Source organism: Vanessa atalanta, chromosome 15 (assembly GCF_905147765.1).
Source record: "Vanessa atalanta chromosome 15, ilVanAtal1.2, whole genome shotgun sequence".
Taxonomy (NCBI): Eukaryota; Metazoa; Arthropoda; class Insecta; order Lepidoptera; family Nymphalidae; genus Vanessa; species Vanessa atalanta.
Window position 1 is genome coordinate 2,494,304 of NC_061885.1, and position 17,985 is coordinate 2,512,288.

At 32.2% G+C, this 17,985-nt stretch overlaps 1 protein-coding gene across 1 annotated transcript in view; it reads right to left on the reverse strand.

The window, feature by feature from the left end:
• LOC125069209 overlaps positions 1 to 17,985 on the reverse strand; it is a 121,672-nt gene that overhangs the window by 2,314 nt on the left and 101,373 nt on the right. Inside the window, exons 3-5 of the mRNA XM_047678613.1 lie at positions 15,613 to 15,883; positions 10,840 to 10,979; positions 244 to 337 (exon numbers count right to left, since the gene is read on the reverse strand). Of these exons, the coding sequence (XP_047534569.1) occupies positions 244 to 337; positions 10,840 to 10,979; positions 15,613 to 15,762 (384 nt within the window). The 5' untranslated portion in view covers positions 15,763 to 15,883. The remainder of the gene's footprint in view (positions 1 to 243; positions 338 to 10,839; positions 10,980 to 15,612; positions 15,884 to 17,985) is intronic.

A 17,985-nucleotide genomic window follows, 5' to 3' on the forward strand; every position in this document is an offset into this window, starting at 1 on the left:
TTTGCGAAAAAATTTTGTAAAAGATTTTTTTTTTTCTTATTTTAATTTAGAGATTATTAATGAGATATATATTCTAGAATTTGATTACACGATTTAGTTAGTTGATTTAAAGACACATAAGTAAGTCTTTGCAATTATAACGAAAAAAAAATGTTTGTTTTAACTGTTTTTGAATAATCAAAAATAAATGTATAAAAGCTATCTTTAATAAAATTAAATGATATAAATATTATTAAATTATACCTTTCTCGAAACTTTGGAGCGATGTGTGGAGGCAACAGATGGCGCCACGGCACTTCTGTATGAGTAAACACTACGCGGTGCTCTCGACTGTCGGCTGAGAATCAATTAATTATTTCATTATTAATATAATTATATTAAATTTCACTATAATATATTTGTAAATATTGTGTGACTCAAAAGTCCAAAAAAAATCAGGAACTATTCATACAATAAATAATTCAAAGCCATTCCTGTAATAAATAAAATGGAAACTAAACTTATGTAAATACACTTAGTTGCTAACTTGACTATGAAAATCGGCATATTTTCATATTAGTTTTTTAACGATTATAAAAAAATTTAAACATTCAAAATTAAATATTTACTCTGCTATATAAATGTTTCTTAAGTTAAAACTTGCATAAGTTCTATATTTTCAACATAATAGACCAAAGACAAGTCATAGTGACTTGTACGTTGTACGTTACTATTGAAATGATGAAGCGAAAATTACAACTAGGTTAATGATTTTATATCAACATCAATAATGACAGATGAAGTTATTAAGGCCTTTAAATCTAAACACGAATGAAGAAATTCGATATATAAATATATATTCACGTCACGAAGTCCACGTTGAATGCTTGAATATGTTGGAATTATTTCCAGGCTTCTGTTTCTTATTGTTAATTTCTTCTAGAAGTATAGAAAAGCTATTTTATTTTTTAATTCTCATTTTTAGGACTGAGTCAATATGATGACTATATAGTTCTCGTAAGGCTACCTTATATAAAGCAAAAACTAAACCATTACCAACTTAAAACTAATTCATTCTACGATTCATATTATTGCGCACCATCTTATACATCCTTTTTGCTGCTGAAGATGTAGGATTAGTCAAAACGATGTTTTCGAATCCTAACGTTCTGTCTGGCACCTCACTTCGGACACACTCCGTTAATATGTGATACATATCTTCTTTAAAACCCGGGCAGTCAGGGCAATTGGGGGAGGGTATTTTTTTAAGTAAAAATGCAAATTTATTTAACGGCATGTGTTCAGAGCGGAGTCGATATGCTGTAATTATATCATGTCGGGACAATCTAGTGATGACGTCTATCCAAGAAATATCGCAGGGCTGAATAGTCTAGAAAAGCTATTAATATGCAAATAATGTTGCATTGAAACAATTGCAGTAAAATTCGAAATGGGTCTAAGGTTTTTTTTAATATGTTCGCAATGTATACGCTTCTACAACAGGATCCCAGAAAGCGTTCAAAATGCTTCTGTTGCGAAATTAAAAAAAATTGTTAAGGAACGCTTGTGTGCGAAAGGTTACTATACAATTAGTGAGTTTATGTTTGATAGCACACCTTGGGAATGAAACGATCGCCTCCTGGCTGTTTCTACTCATATACAATTATGTATATAATTAATTTGACGTAAAAAAAAAAGTCCCGCTGAGCTTCTTTCGCCGGTTCTTCTCAGGTCAGGGTGTTTTCTTTTCCGAACCGGTGGTAGTGTTTAACTTGACAATCAATAAGAAAGTGTAATACTTCTATATTGAATAAAGGAATTTGAGTTTGAGTTTGAGTTTGAATCCTATTAGGTATAAAACAACTAAATTATAGTTATTTTGAACATTTGCATTGGTAAGCAAGTATACATAGTGTTTATAAAGATATGTTATATTACGTCATCCTTCATATTAAATCACTTGTACGTAAATAACATCTATACTAATATTATAAATAAGAATATTACTCAGTGTGTCTGTCTGTTGATCTTTCACTGCCAAACCAATGAACTGAATATCAACAAAAAAAAATGGTATGGGTAAACATAATGTTGTCTTAGATTTTCGCGATTATTACACATTGAAATAAAACTAGTTTTTAACGGATTTAATCGCGTATATTAATTATTTTATTTTAACAAAAAATAATTAATAATGGTATGGGTAAAGCTTGAACTTGAAGGAAGGACATAGGCTAACTAATTAATAAAATAAAGATCTACGAGTTACTACTACGACCTATTTTAATTATGCTCTGTATCCGTTTCATACTTGTAACTTGGGCGTATATGTAATTCGAATGACAATTCGATCGAGCTGTTCTGATTATTAAGCCTGGAAGTGAATAGTTCATTCTCAATGGTTGCTAGCAGCCCCTCAAGTGTGGCCGAGATGGCCCAGTGGTTAAAACGCGTTCATCTTAACCATGTGCTTAATTTGTATTTATAATTCATCTCGTGGTCGGCGGTGAAGGAAACCATCGCGAGGAAACCTGCATGTGTCTAATTTCAAGTAAATTCTGCCACATGTGTATTCCACTAACCCGCATTGGAACAGCGTGGTGGAATATGCTCCAAACCTTCTCCTCAACGGGAGAGGAGGCCTTAGCCCAGCAGTGCGAAAATATATTATATATAATTAATTATATGCCTGGGTTTGAATCCGAAATCATCGGTTAAGATGCACGAATTCTAACTACTGGGCCATTTCATTTTTTTCATTTTTTTCATTTTTCATTTTCTTTTAGCTAAGATGAAAGTGTAGTATCTGTTCTCTTCAGTTTCATTTAGTTAAAATTAGATTTAAATCAACATATTTTTGAGCAAATGTAAAGCCGTATCTGTATTGATTATAAATTTTGTTCGCTAATAAAATAAATACTATTTGACCATCGAATGACGTTACTGATCGAGTCACGATTCCGAACGATTAGTTCCGAGACAAGGTCGAATTGGGATGTCACGATCGTGTGACATAACGTTATTTAACGTTCGACCGTGTCGCGATCTATTTGAGGAACAGGTGTTAATGTATATGGCCTAAGAAGACGAACGGTCACTTATAAATATAGTTACAAACGAGTAAAATTCCAGGCTTTGTTTGTCTGAAGGTTCGATTGAGATTAACAGTTTGGATACCAAACTGCATTACGGTTTTTATGCGAGAATGTACATTATTATACTTAAACAGATTGAGAGCTGATGTTCCCAGAAAATGTGATCTCGACCTTCTTTCGCCACGACCAACCCATATTGGTCTTACATTACAAACTTTTTTTATTGTTCTGGATATATATTCTTTCATTGTACTGTTCCATTATTTTCAATGTAATGTTTTTTTTTTTAATTTAATAATCGAATCAAAGTCCATTAATTATAATCCATCGAGCTAAAACATAGAGTTCTCTTCTACCTCTTCATTGGATAATATTTACATTGGCAGGTATTTAATTGGTTATATTTAGAAACAAAACAAAATAGAAACACAAGGAGAACTATAAAACGTTTATGCCGACGTGTATTTACATCTCTACAGAACTTTGTCCTTTTCAAGGCCATTTTATATTTCTTATTCTATTTGTGTTTCTCACAATAGCTCGTATAAAAGATTATTCTTTTTCAAACGATTAACTGAAGAATGTCAACACTATGGCCCATTAGAGAACATAAGCATTCAAAAAAGTAACGTCTTGATAGATTTCTTGATTGGTCCCTTTGTGTAGGGTGGACAGTCCGAGACTTTGAAGAGAAAGTTCGATATAATTAGAAAAAAAAAAAACCAGAAACGTTAAAGAAAATCCTTAGTCATGCGAAGACCTATAAATGTTTATAAATAAGATGTCAAGATACGGACAAAGAACGTCCCGAAAAAATAAATCCAAACCAAGTTCGAAGTATTTATAATACTTGAAGATTGTTTAAAAGGATCCTTGTGTTTCATTTCGGCTTTTTACATAAAGTCAGTATATAATTTGTGATTAAAATATTATTATTTAAATGGGAAAAACAAATTGCAGCTAAATGTTATGACAAATAGCTACCGGCTATACGCTTAGATCTTTTTGGCGGATTTTAATGCGGTTTTAATCAATAAACAGAGTGATTCAAGAGGAAGGTTTATATGTATAATATAGGCATATTATAGAGGAGGCAAGTCGAGAATTTCAACTATCCTAGCCGAAAAAAAAAACATTAAATCTTCATTCTCATTGAACCGAATAGTTACAAATAAGATGTTCTCCTTGTCTATCTATTTTTGCAAAGTCTGTTTGATTGATTTATTCCGATTTCACACCGTCGTATATTATAATATTTTTTGTTTCTTATTTAATGATGAGCTTAGAATATACTACCTACATGTAATAGTGATTACCCCTAGGTATACTTATTTATGTAATTATAAAACTTATCAAATGAAGTGATTTATTACAGTAATATTACATGTATTAAACTTAATATGTAGCTTATGATCATGACTGCAATTAGGAACGACGAAGTCACTTGTGTCGTCGGCGTTTCACAAAGAAATTATTGTGCCGTCAAAACGAAATGAAAAAAAGTCACTGTAGTTTTTCTGGGAGTCAAAATTACTTAATGGAACCGTCTACCGTCATGCTTTGACATAAAGGACTCGTACAGAAAGATAAAAAAAGAGACATAATTATGGGAATTTACATCGAAAAACTCATCGTGTACAGATTAACGATAGGAATTTTTCAATTTTTAAAATGTTGACGAAATCGAAATATTAACGCAATGAGTCTTGAATCTTATATGAGTAAGTAGATGGTAGTATATCTGATTAATAGACTTTGATAGATTGATCGAAGACAAAATTATATATAGTACATATTTTAATCGAAATCATCATCCTCCTGCCCTTATCCCAATTTTACTTGGGGTCGGCGCAGCATGTCTTCTTCTTCCATACTTCTCTGTCAGACGTCATCTCACAAGTAACATTCTTTCTAACCATATCGTCTTTCACACAATCCATCCATCGTTTCTTGGGTCGTCCCCTACCTCTATATCCATCCACATCCATACTCAAAACCTTTCTCACAACATGGTCCTCATTCCTCCGCATATTTTAATCGAAAAAAGAATGAAAATAAACAAACCTTAAATTTTCATATCCTATGCGTTTTGTTAATAGCTATATCGTGCACTACTAAGAGTTCTTGATTAATATACATATCTTTATTTATAATACAATATTATTCCACTTTTCTATTCCGACGATAAAAGTATCGTCGACTTTAAAAATTACATTTTTTCGCAAATACATAATGAATAACATAGATTCCAGCTCTCAACCGATATCACGTTAATTCGATGTCAAATGTTGTTTATTTGGCTTTTGTCTTCTTATAGTTGGAATTGTTTATAGATATGTAAAGAAAATATATGTATGATATGAAAGCTCAACTAGATGGCGCTGTATATCAAGTTTAATACCGTTTGATTTACATATATGTATATATACGGAGAGTTTGCTGATCATATTATAAATCGTCTAAAGATCTTTTCCCTTAAGATAACTCACAATAAAAAACACTTATTGAATTAATTCATTCTATTCTCGTCTCATAATTAAACAATAACAAAATTTGTTATTGTTTAATTATGAGACGTATATATATATAACAAGTCTTGTTATTTTCGTATATTATGTACTATCAAAACACTTATTGAAATGAAATTCAAGCTGCAAAATATTGAGAAAACTATTAGAAATAACGAAGGCTACATCTTCTGGGCTATAATACGGACAGATGTATCTCTGCGACACAATACAAGTACCGTTCGACCTACAATCTCGGTATCCAGATTATCGATACATTTGAGTTATAAATTGTATTATAGGGTACGGCGATAAATCAAACGTTCTAATGCATTCGACTTTATACGTTAGACTGTATTTACAATCGATGGGAAATGAAAATGTTTTTTTTAATGCTAATATTATTTTGTGTATACTTGGTGGTAGGGCTTTGTGTGTGCCCGTCTGGGTAGGTACCACCCACTCACCAGATATTCTACCGCCAAATAACAGTACTCTGTATTGTTGTGTTCCGGTTAGAAGGGTGAATGAGCCAGTGTAAACACTTCCCATCTTAGATAAATAATAAAGTCAGTATATAATTTGTGATTAAAATATTATTATTTAAATGGGAAAAACAAATTGCAGCTAAATGTTATGACAAATAGCTACCGGCTATACGCTTAGATCTTTTTGGCGGATTTTAATGCGGTTTTAATCAATAAACAGAGTGATTCAAGAGGAAGGTTTATATGTATAATATAGGCATATTATAGAGGAGGCAAGTCGAGAATTTCAACTATCCTAGCCGAAAAAAAAAACATTAAATCTTCATTCTCATTGAACCGAATAGTTACAAATAAGATGTTCTCCTTGTCTATCTATTTTTGCAAAGTCTGTTTGATTGATTTATTCCGATTTCACACCGTCGTATATTATAATATTTTTTGTTTCTTATTTAATGATGAGCTTAGAATATACTACCTACATGTAATAGTGATTACCCCTAGGTATACTTATTTATGTAATTATAAAACTTATCAAATGAAGTGATTTATTACAGTAATATTACATGTATTAAACTTAATATGTAGCTTATGATCATGACTGCAATTAGGAACGACGAAGTCACTTGTGTCGTCGGCGTTTCACAAAGAAATTATTGTGCCGTCAAAACGAAATGAAAAAAAGTCACTGTAGTTTTTCTGGGAGTCAAAATTACTTAATGGAACCGTCTACCGTCATGCTTTGACATAAAGGACTCGTACAGAAAGATAAAAAAAGAGACATAATTATGGGAATTTACATCGAAAAACTCATCGTGTACAGATTAACGATAGGAATTTTTCAATTTTTAAAATGTTGACGAAATCGAAATATTAACGCAATGAGTCTTGAATCTTATATGAGTAAGTAGATGGTAGTATATCTGATTAATAGACTTTGATAGATTGATCGAAGACAAAATTATATATAGTACATATTTTAATCGAAATCATCATCCTCCTGCCCTTATCCCAATTTTACTTGGGGTCGGCGCAGCATGTCTTCTTCTTCCATACTTCTCTGTCAGACGTCATCTCACAAGTAACATTCTTTCTAACCATATCGTCTTTCACACAATCCATCCATCGTTTCTTGGGTCGTCCCCTACCTCTATATCCATCCACATCCATACTCAAAACCTTTCTCACAACATGGTCCTCATTCCTCCGCATATTTTAATCGAAAAAAGAATGAAAATAAACAAACCTTAAATTTTCATATCCTATGCGTTTTGTTAATAGCTATATCGTGCACTACTAAGAGTTCTTGATTAATATACATATCTTTATTTATAATACAATATTATTCCACTTTTCTATTCCGACGATAAAAGTATCGTCGACTTTAAAAATTACATTTTTTCGCAAATACATAATGAATAACATAGATTCCAGCTCTCAACCGATATCACGTTAATTCGATGTCAAATGTTGTTTATTTGGCTTTTGTCTTCTTATAGTTGGAATTGTTTATAGATATGTAAAGAAAATATATGTATGATATGAAAGCTCAACTAGATGGCGCTGTATATCAAGTTTAATACCGTTTGATTTACATATATGTATATATACGGAGAGTTTGCTGATCATATTATAAATCGTCTAAAGATCTTTTCCCTTAAGATAACTCACAATAAAAAACACTTATTGAATTAATTCATTCTATTCTCGTCTCATAATTAAACAATAACAAAATTTGTTATTGTTTAATTATGAGACGTATATATATATAACAAGTCTTGTTATTTTCGTATATTATGTACTATCAAAACACTTATTGAAATGAAATTCAAGCTGCAAAATATTGAGAAAACTATTAGAAATAACGAAGGCTACATCTTCTGGGCTATAATACGGACAGATGTATCTCTGCGACACAATACAAGTACCGTTCGACCTACAATCTCGGTATCCAGATTATCGATACATTTGAGTTATAAATTGTATTATAGGGTACGGCGATAAATCAAACGTTCTAATGCATTCGACTTTATACGTTAGACTGTATTTACAATCGATGGGAAATGAAAATGTTTTTTTTAATGCTAATATTATTTTGTGTATACTTGGTGGTAGGGCTTTGTGTGTGCCCGTCTGGGTAGGTACCACCCACTCACCAGATATTCTACCGCCAAATAACAGTACTCTGTATTGTTGTGTTCCGGTTAGAAGGGTGAATGAGCCAGTGTAAACACTTCCCATCTTAGTTCCCAAGGTTGGTGGCGCATAGGTGATGTAAGGAATGGTTAATATTTCTTACAGCGCTTTTGTCTATGGGCGGTGGTGACCACTTACCATCAGGTAGCCCATATGCTCATTCGCCAACCAATGCCATAAAAAAAATATCTAGAACTTAAGCTAGAAGTCCTGTGTCATAAAATTACATACTTATTTTAACTTAGCCTTATACATAAAATTACATACTTATTACTTATTGATATAAATAAGTCTTATTACTTAATTGAATAACGAATTCGTTGATTTTCGTACAGGATACATTTAAATAACGTAAACAATGTGAATTGTTTGAAATGGAAATTTGGTATGAAGTAAACTTGAAGTCCGAGGAAGGACATAGGCTAATCTTTTTGCCTAACACGTGGCAACCAACCCCCTAAAACGCGAGCGAAGCCGCGGGCGACAAATAGTAATTAATATTTTGATTTAATTATTGTTTGATTAGTCTGTTGATCAATATGATTATACATTATAGGTAAGGATTATTATTAAAACATGATTTAATAATAATGAAACATGGTTAAATAATCTATCTCGAAACTGCATAAAAGTCAAGTTATATATGAACGCTTCTTGTATGGAATATCGTAGCTACGAATAGCTTGATAGTGATATTATTAGACGTTTTGCTAAACATCCGTTACACCGACAATATAGGTAATTGAGTCGAATCTATGGAGATTACACCATGAGCCTGTATGTGGTGTGGATGAGCCATACACCGTTGTACCGATTGCGCTTTCTATGGGTAATTCACCATCAATCTTGGCGTTTAATGTAATGGTTTTGTTTCGCGGTTATCGATGCAGACCGACGTTTTAAACGCTGCGTTTTTTAAATACAAATTACGAAAAATATCGTATAAATATATAAAAAAAAATCACCAATATTGACCACCTTTGAGTTATATAGTACTGACCAAATAACGAAAAACTAATTTACAATAATGTTTGATGCTCAATTAAGAAACGACTAATTTCCATCTTTTTTTTTTTTTAAGAATAGTAGCAATGCCCGAATTAATTAAGGCATTACTAATATTCCTATTTACCCTCCTCTTTTAAGCTTATCACTTGTGTCAGGAGTGGGGACGACAACAGCCCAAGGGGTCAGGATCGATCCTGTGACTTTTACATCGCTAGGCGGACCGTAAACCGATGTTCTATTGACGGTTCAAAATCATCATGATTTGTGATTTTGAATATGTTTTTTTTGGCATAGTTAGTCGGATAGTCAAATGCGTCACCTGATGGTAAGTGGTCTTAACTGATCAGTAAAAGCGCTTCCAACCCTGTGAACTAATATCTTAAGTTCCCTGTGCTTGTAACTACAGGCACATTGACTCACTCATTGTTCAAACCGGCACACAACAATACATAAGTATTCATGCTTGGCGGTAGAATATCTGATGAATGGGTGGTATCTACCCAAACGGGCTTAAATAAAGCCCTACCACCGACTAGACTGAAAATTTTCAAAAATGTTTTTCTTTTATAAACGCTAGCTTGCGCTGAACGTTTGATGGGTGTATTTCCATAACTCGACACGTTATGTGATCTTTCGGCTTGAATACGAGGAATTGTTAAAGGAATTGCCCGATGATAACATAGCGGTGTTATACTACGTCTATTTTGTTTTTAATCTCTGGTTTACAAAAAAATTGATGTTGAAGAAATAACACATTGCAACATTACATTACATTACATACCAGCCTGTAAATTTCCCACTGCTGGGCTAAGGCCTCCTCTCCCTTTGTGGAGGAAAATATGTGGAATACACATGTGGCAGAATTTCATTCAAATTAGACACATGCAGGTTTCCTCACGATGTTTTCCTTGAAGGAAATTAATTCAGGAAAGGAATTCCACCAACCCGCATTGGAGCAGCGTGATGGAATATGCTCCAAACCTTCTCCTCAAGGGAGAGGAGGCCTTAGCCCAGCGGTGGGAAATTTACAGGCTGCTAATGTAATGTAATGTAATGTTTTCCTTCACCGCCGAGCACGAGATGAATTATAAACACAAATTAAGCACATGGAAACTCAGTGATCCCGAAATCATCGGTTATGATGCACGCTTTCTAACCACTGGGCCACCTGGGCTCACAACAAGCCCTCGTTGTGAGCGTAATCGTTTATTACACATGTTAACGTTAATTTGGATTATATAGTCAGAAACGTTTTAAATTTTGTAATGTATATCTTTCTTTTTACAAAAAAATACGTGAATTTTATAACAAAATTAAACTGAGGTAACTAAAAATAAACCGTTGCAGTTAAATATATATCTATGGTCCTGTTTAATGGCCCATACATATTACCAATATTTAGATACTATAGTTATTTACTAGTTGTTGCCCGCGGTTTCGCTCGTTTAAAAGGGTTGATCGTCAGATGTTAAAAACAAAAGTAACCGATGTCCTTCATTGGAGTTCAAGCTTACTTCATTGAGTTGGTTTAATAATTATTCATACAATCAGGTCGTTGTTGATTCTTACCTAATTTCAGAGGGCGGTCGGTAGGCGGCGCTAGTGACGTAGACCTCTGAGCCGGAGTCCCGTGGTGACCCATTGGTGGGATGCCGTCGACCATTCCTGTGCTCACCACCGGAGGGGGAACGTGTCCTCTCGTCTATCATCTAAAAGTTAAGAATAATCAGTCATCAGCATAACGGCTATTTTATATTTAAACCTTTATTGCATATATAACAGGGGTCATTTTGGTTGAGCAATGTCTTCAATTCGGAAGGATTTAGAAAATAAATACATAGTATCAAAATTACACGGTACTTAATTCTGAAAAATAATTTAAAATGTAATTGTAAATGAACAAGTATTTAAATGTGTGTGTAATATTTAATTAAAATCATGAATTCATGGCGAAAGCGACCGACTCGTTATAGAACGGGTTATGACCGCTTAATTTGCAATAAACATTGTTACGACTTGAAATAGGAGCGACTCGTACAACAATACAAATATCGGCGTGTTAGAGTTTGTTGATTTTCTGATTGGTGTATGATGTACGCGAATGTACGTTACATATTTTACGTTTAAAACTGAAAATGATTATATAATATTCATTTTGTGAAATCAGAATTTGTTTTAGTTGATATATAAATAAAACACCACCACCACCTTTAACCGCGAGCGAAAACTATTTTTTTTAAATATAATTGTATTAATTTACACACTAAAAAATAAGATTCTATTGAAATTAAATCTATAAACTGAAAGACATATGTTGATACAGAAAATCCATTCGTTTGACAGGAAGGCAGTTGTGCAAAAAGTGTAGACTTAGCTTTCATCCCAATATTCCTCATCTAAATTTTTGTTTATCACTGGTTACCCGTATAAGCAAATGATAATAATTTGTAATATTATAATAAAGAATATTGATTAATAATTACTTTATATTTCAAACCAATAATTATGCTAATTTCTATTACAATAAGATTTTATTATCTGTGGTAAACGATAACTAATTTTGGCGGGTTTTTAAATAATATGATATTGGAGAAAAATAAAAATGGCGTGTGTCTTCTAACTGATCACAAAGATAAATATAATTCATAAGTTGATCCATTTAATAACCGAATAAAGTAATTTATACAATAGAAAGGAGTTTTCTTACAACTGTGTGTTAATTTGATGTTGGTGTTGCCAATTATAAAATGGTATGTATTTATGAGAAATTAGTAAAATTTTAGCATAAAAAATAAATTATTCATTATTTTACTGGACATCAATTTATTAAAGAACGAGAATTTTCCGACACCGTTTAATGCTTTATCTGTAGACTTCTTGATGAAATTCTCGAAGCCGAATTATGAGTCAAGACGTATCGAATAGTTAAGAGAATTTTTGTTCGGTTACAGAAATGAGACATATTAAAGATTTAATATTCATTTGATGAACACATCATTGAGACTTAAATTATAAAAGATGATTTTAATTACAATTTTAAAGGATGTAAAATAAAAATGGAATTGTAATGATTTTAACAGACGAAAAGTAAACGAAAAGATTCTCAAGTCGACGTATGTAAAATAAGATTCAGAATTTTAACAATTTTACAGGTTTATTACTAAAATGTAAACCTTGCTAGTTTTAAAAATCTAGACATACTAAAGATAAATATTATCAGAGAATTGATTCAGATAAATCGCTCGCTTCTATTTCTTAGATCGTTACGGAACCGTCATGTGTCAATACGAGTTCAGCGTTCCAGCTGTGTTGTGTGTTTTCATGCGATTTTGATCGCTTCCAAATGCGTTTGATGTGGGCCGTGTTTTAATGTGTGTATTGATTTGTGCCGTTTGCTATTTCCTTAGTTACTTCAACGTGACTTTGTTTGTAAATTTAGTAGGGTTAAATACTAATTAGTAATTATTTTTTGGGTTTATATTCTAACAATGCTCTTTAATTATTTACTTATTGTTTTAAGACAAACGTACATACTTTGTTTTTTTTTTTCTTTTTTCTTATTAATTAATATTCATTCATAAATATTAGTAGAAATAATGGAGGTTTAAACTAAAAAGCAGGCCGAGAGAATCGGAATAGCTCTATTTAACGGGGATGCTGGAATAATGAAAGGTATAGACATTCCCAAAGTCCTTATATACATATATATACATGCTTCTTGCGACACGGCATTCGTTTTTAAATAATATTTCACAGTTATTTTTAATTTGGCCTTTTAAATATCTAAATCTAATGTCAAAAAAAAAATTGGTTACTAAGGGAAACAAAATTATATTAATGATAAAAAAGCGTGGACTCAGTATATGTTGATTTTCAGACAAGATATATTATGTGTATACATTTAATTGTATCTTATTGACATATTCTGTACAGAGTGGAAGTGGAGTGGAAAGAGTCTGCACTGAGTTTCTTGCCGGTTCTTCTCGGTATAATCTACTTGCCGAACCGGTGGTAAGCTTTACATTTAATTCAACGCTGTGACATGATGATTGACGAAAAGTGCTTTTATAAGCTCCTCGAATAAAGAATTTTTAGATTTTGATTTTCATTTTGAACTTTCTTTCCACTATTTCAGCTTGTCATTATTTGTATCTCCAGAACTACAATAGCTTTATATGTGTTTACGAGCAAGGAAGCGTGCAATATACTCTATGTAAACTTAATTATAATAATTTAACTTTGATTCATTAAGTAGTTCGTTTAATTTATTTTGGAGTTTATTTTTTATTTTGTTTTAGTAATATTCTTATTCGATTTATATAATAAAATTGAAGTGTCTGTTTGTAATTTTAAAATAACCACTTTTTACTAAAGGGATATGAATGTATACACATTACATACACAAAAATAACATCTGTCTTTTTTTTCCGGCTAATCTCTGGAACGGCTGGACCGATTTTGACGGGACTTTCACTGGCAGAAAGCTGATGTAATAAGGAGTAACTTAGGCTACAACAATAACATTTTTTTTAAATTCAAACGCGCACGAAGTCGCAGGCACATCTAGGAAGGTATAAAATTGTAATAATACAAGTATTTGGATGACAAATTACTAAAATTATATTAAAAAGACGATTATTATTTAACAAAGGAATAGTTTCTATAAATATATATGGAGTTAATTTAATTGTGCGATGGATTGCGGACGCATTGCTTATGTAAAGGAAATCGCTTTGCGTCAACGCGTCAGAACGCAAATGAGATTGTCATAAGACGTATTTTAGGTGCGTTTATTGTCAAACTAGTTTTCGCCCGCGGGATGCGGCAGATTAGGTAAGTATACTTACTTCTTATCTTAATTAAATACTGACCGATATCAAAATCACTAACTTTTAGTAATTTGTGTTTTTTGTAAATCGTAAGACAAGATTAAAACCACACGTATTGTCTTAAATATATAACCGTTTAGTTGCATTAACGAAAATAAAGGTATTATTATTCATTAATTTTTTTTTTTAATTTATCCCTTTAGAAATGAGCCATTATTTTGAAGTAAACATTACAACAAATTATCTTTATTCCAAATTTCATTTAAATCAGTCCATATTTACGCGATTGAGTAACCAACGTACAAAATTTCACATTTATAAAAGTGTACTAGGATTTTATTTTCTTCGTGTTTATTAAATTCAAGTTTACATTTTTATCGTCGATTTCAAGGCGTTATTGGTTAATAATAATTGATTCGTGTTTTGTTCTGAATTGTTTTTGCGTGCTTCGTCAAGCATGTTATACATGTGCGTAAAATTAACGAGTGTTGAGTTATTATTTCTTTTGTTTAAATATATATTTGTTTTCACGGAATTCAAGAAAACATAATATAACAATTAAATTTTTTAATTTATGTAAAGTTTTAATTAAATTAGTGCAAGGTTCATTATATTAATAATTTGTCGCCATTGATTTATTTTATTTTTCAGAAGCTAGAATATTAGGCATATTAATTTATATTTTTTTATTTATATAAAATATTTGAACTTTTTCTTAAGCCGTTAATGTTCCGCTTGCTATGGGATAAGAGTTAAGGTGTGTATAGTTTCAGTAACATAAAGATATTCCTGATATTATTGGTGATAGAGGGGTTACATCAGTGCGGTAAGTTTGGAATTAACTAATGCGTTACTTTAATGGATAGCTTAGAGGTCCTGGGTTCAAAGCGTGCCGAGAAAAAGTTATTGGGTTTTGTCAAATAAATTCAGTTTAATTTATGTAATTGGTAGGCGGACGAGCAAATGGGCCACTTGACAAAGTGGCACCAACACCCATAGCAATTGGAGCTGGAAAAAAAATTAACTATTCCTTACATCACACCAATGCGCCAATAACATTCTCGTATCTTGAAAACTGTTTTGGTAAAGCCTTTGGTCCTGCACCTGGACTCTTTCCAGACGTTAGGATTCGTATTGGATCATGAGAGTTAAGAAATAGATGTTGTACGGTAGTTAATTATAATGTACGGTATTGTATTGATATCGTTGCAATTTGGATTCAATGTTGTTTACACCTTTAAAGACGTATCACTTAGAATGTTACCCACATCAGATATTAATTTTAAGTGCTTAGTGATAAGTTGATGATGTAACTTTTTTAATAAATAAAAATAAAATAAATAAAAGTCTTTGCCCATACACCGGAGTACTATGATATTTCCAGCACATATTGGCTCCGGATATACTTCGGATACGACAAACGAAGATTCGTTTGTCGTATCCGAAGTTGATAAGAAGGACGACATAAAAATCATCTAGATCTGAATTGTAAAATTGATCTGTAACTGCTTACCGTATATTCTGAAAGCGTCCTCTCGGAGGGCGCTCGGTGGCTGTCATTTTCATCCCTCGACGAACGATGCAAGTAGCCCCCCGACGAGGGCGAATCAATCCCCGAACGGTGCGTCGCCACGTAGTGATTGTTTTTAACTTTATTTGCCATTTTTGATTTGTCACAAACACAGGAACATTTTTAAATTCAACTGCGCGCCATCTTGCACATCACCGTTCAGCCCAACCTCATGTCATGTTCCTCGACACCACCATAAACTTTGTAGGTCGACCTGCAACAAAGGAATGGATTGTATAGTATTATTGACCTTTTGTGATAACCTTGAGCAAGTAATTTGCGGTTTGGTAGCGATATTGACCTATACAGTCCACTGTTTTGATAGGAATTTGATTGTCGGTATTGCGTCTGTTACGTTTAAGCAATAAAAGAATCGATTACCGGTTCACACGTTTTTTGTCGAATGTAGTTCATTTCGATTAACAAGATAAGAAAATTTATGAATCTGTGGTATTTAATTGATATTATATTATAGATAATAATCTTTTTAATTACAAGATGTTAAATAAAAGTTAGATATCGATAAATTATTATCGATATGTTCACTTCACTCAGGCCGGCTGTTAACCTTAAAACCTAGTGATCGAATAATCGTCCGGCATCGACGTTGTTATCGAGTGACCCATCGACAAGATAATATGCAATTTTGTATCGAATCATCCTGATCGTGAATGAGATCACTCTCGCTGGACATTCTCCGACACGATGTTCTATCATTTTTTGTTATAGGGCTGTCAATTTTATTTAAAAATCAAAGAACAACTATTTATTCTAATAGTATTAAAAAAATCAAATTAAATAAATTGCTTTTATTTGTTCTTAATATTTTGTACCTTAAAATTATTGCTTAATTTTTAATACGGTAAGGTGTGTGAATAATCAAAATTTATTAAAAAAAATATAGCTAAATATTTGTGAAATACATATAGGTATCACTGAGTACCTCAGTAAATTCAAATGGTACTGTTATAAAAGAAATCTACTCACTCTATCGAGTGTTTTCATTTTGACAGCCCTGATATAATTCATTCCTAACCACTGATCAATTTCGATTCTGATTAATTAGATTCAGGTCAAGAAGTTAATACAAAAAATGTCTGACACTAGTCTTGGTAATAATGAGAAGTACAGTTTCTGTTGCTCGTTTCATGTGAAATTGCGTTAGAATTAATAATGACGAAAGCGTTGTGTACAGGCGTCTTATATTTCTTTTAACATAGATAATAAAAAAAAAATCTTTTTTATTGATAATGTAGAGCTGAAATTGTGGACGTATTCTGTAAGAATCATCTCGAAATGAGATCTTTTGCTCGATCGTGATATGAGACACAATATATGGAATAGTCACTGCAGTAATATCAATCTGTCATATTTTGTGCATATTTATAACACAGTACGTAAGTATAACACAGTCAGCGGTAGATATTTTGACAGCCAATATGATTTAAACTTTGACTTTTCGAATTGTATAATTTTAGTCGATAGTAAATACGTACAGAAGTACAGATAGTTTTATTATACGCAAGAGAACTCGCATTATATCATCGTTTTTCGTCGGTTTTCAATACGGCAAGATGAGGTCGACCGTCAAGTGTCTTTGTCACATAACTTTGCAGTTTCTTTAGCCGACGTTGAAATAAAGATTTTTTATACGGAATAACCAGCAAGCTCAGTTCCATGTAAGTGGTTATCGTCGCCCATTGACGTTTGCAAGGGATTTGCTGCGTGGCCGTCCATAAGAAGCCTATAGACCTTATTCTTGAAGAGTCTTTGCCCATTTATGGATCAAGTGGTATACAGAATGTATGATAGCATACTATTTTTGATATAGAGAGAGTATTTTGATTATTAGTTTTTAATTTTAAAAACCTACATATAACAAAGAAATTAACTTAATCGTAAATTCTTTTATCAATAACTTTTCGTTAAATAATACCGTCGTTGATGCGATATATTGATACGGTAAGTTTACAAATCTTAATCAGTAATAAGTAATGTCATTTGAATTGTTATTATTTAACAAAAAAAAACTACAAAACCTAATTATAGTACAAGTTATATTTGAATGGGAATATGAACCGAAGATTATAATCCAAACCCGGACAAGCACCATTTAATATACATGTGCTTAATTCGTGTTTATAAGTAATGTCGTACTCGGTGTGCAGCGACGACGGAAAACATAATGAGGATACTTGTATATATGAGATGAAATGAGAGGCTTTTACTCAACAGTGGCTGATAATCAAACGCTCAGTCTTTAAGCGAGGTCACATGGACAATTAGTATCGTCAGTTATTCTACTGTCAAACATGA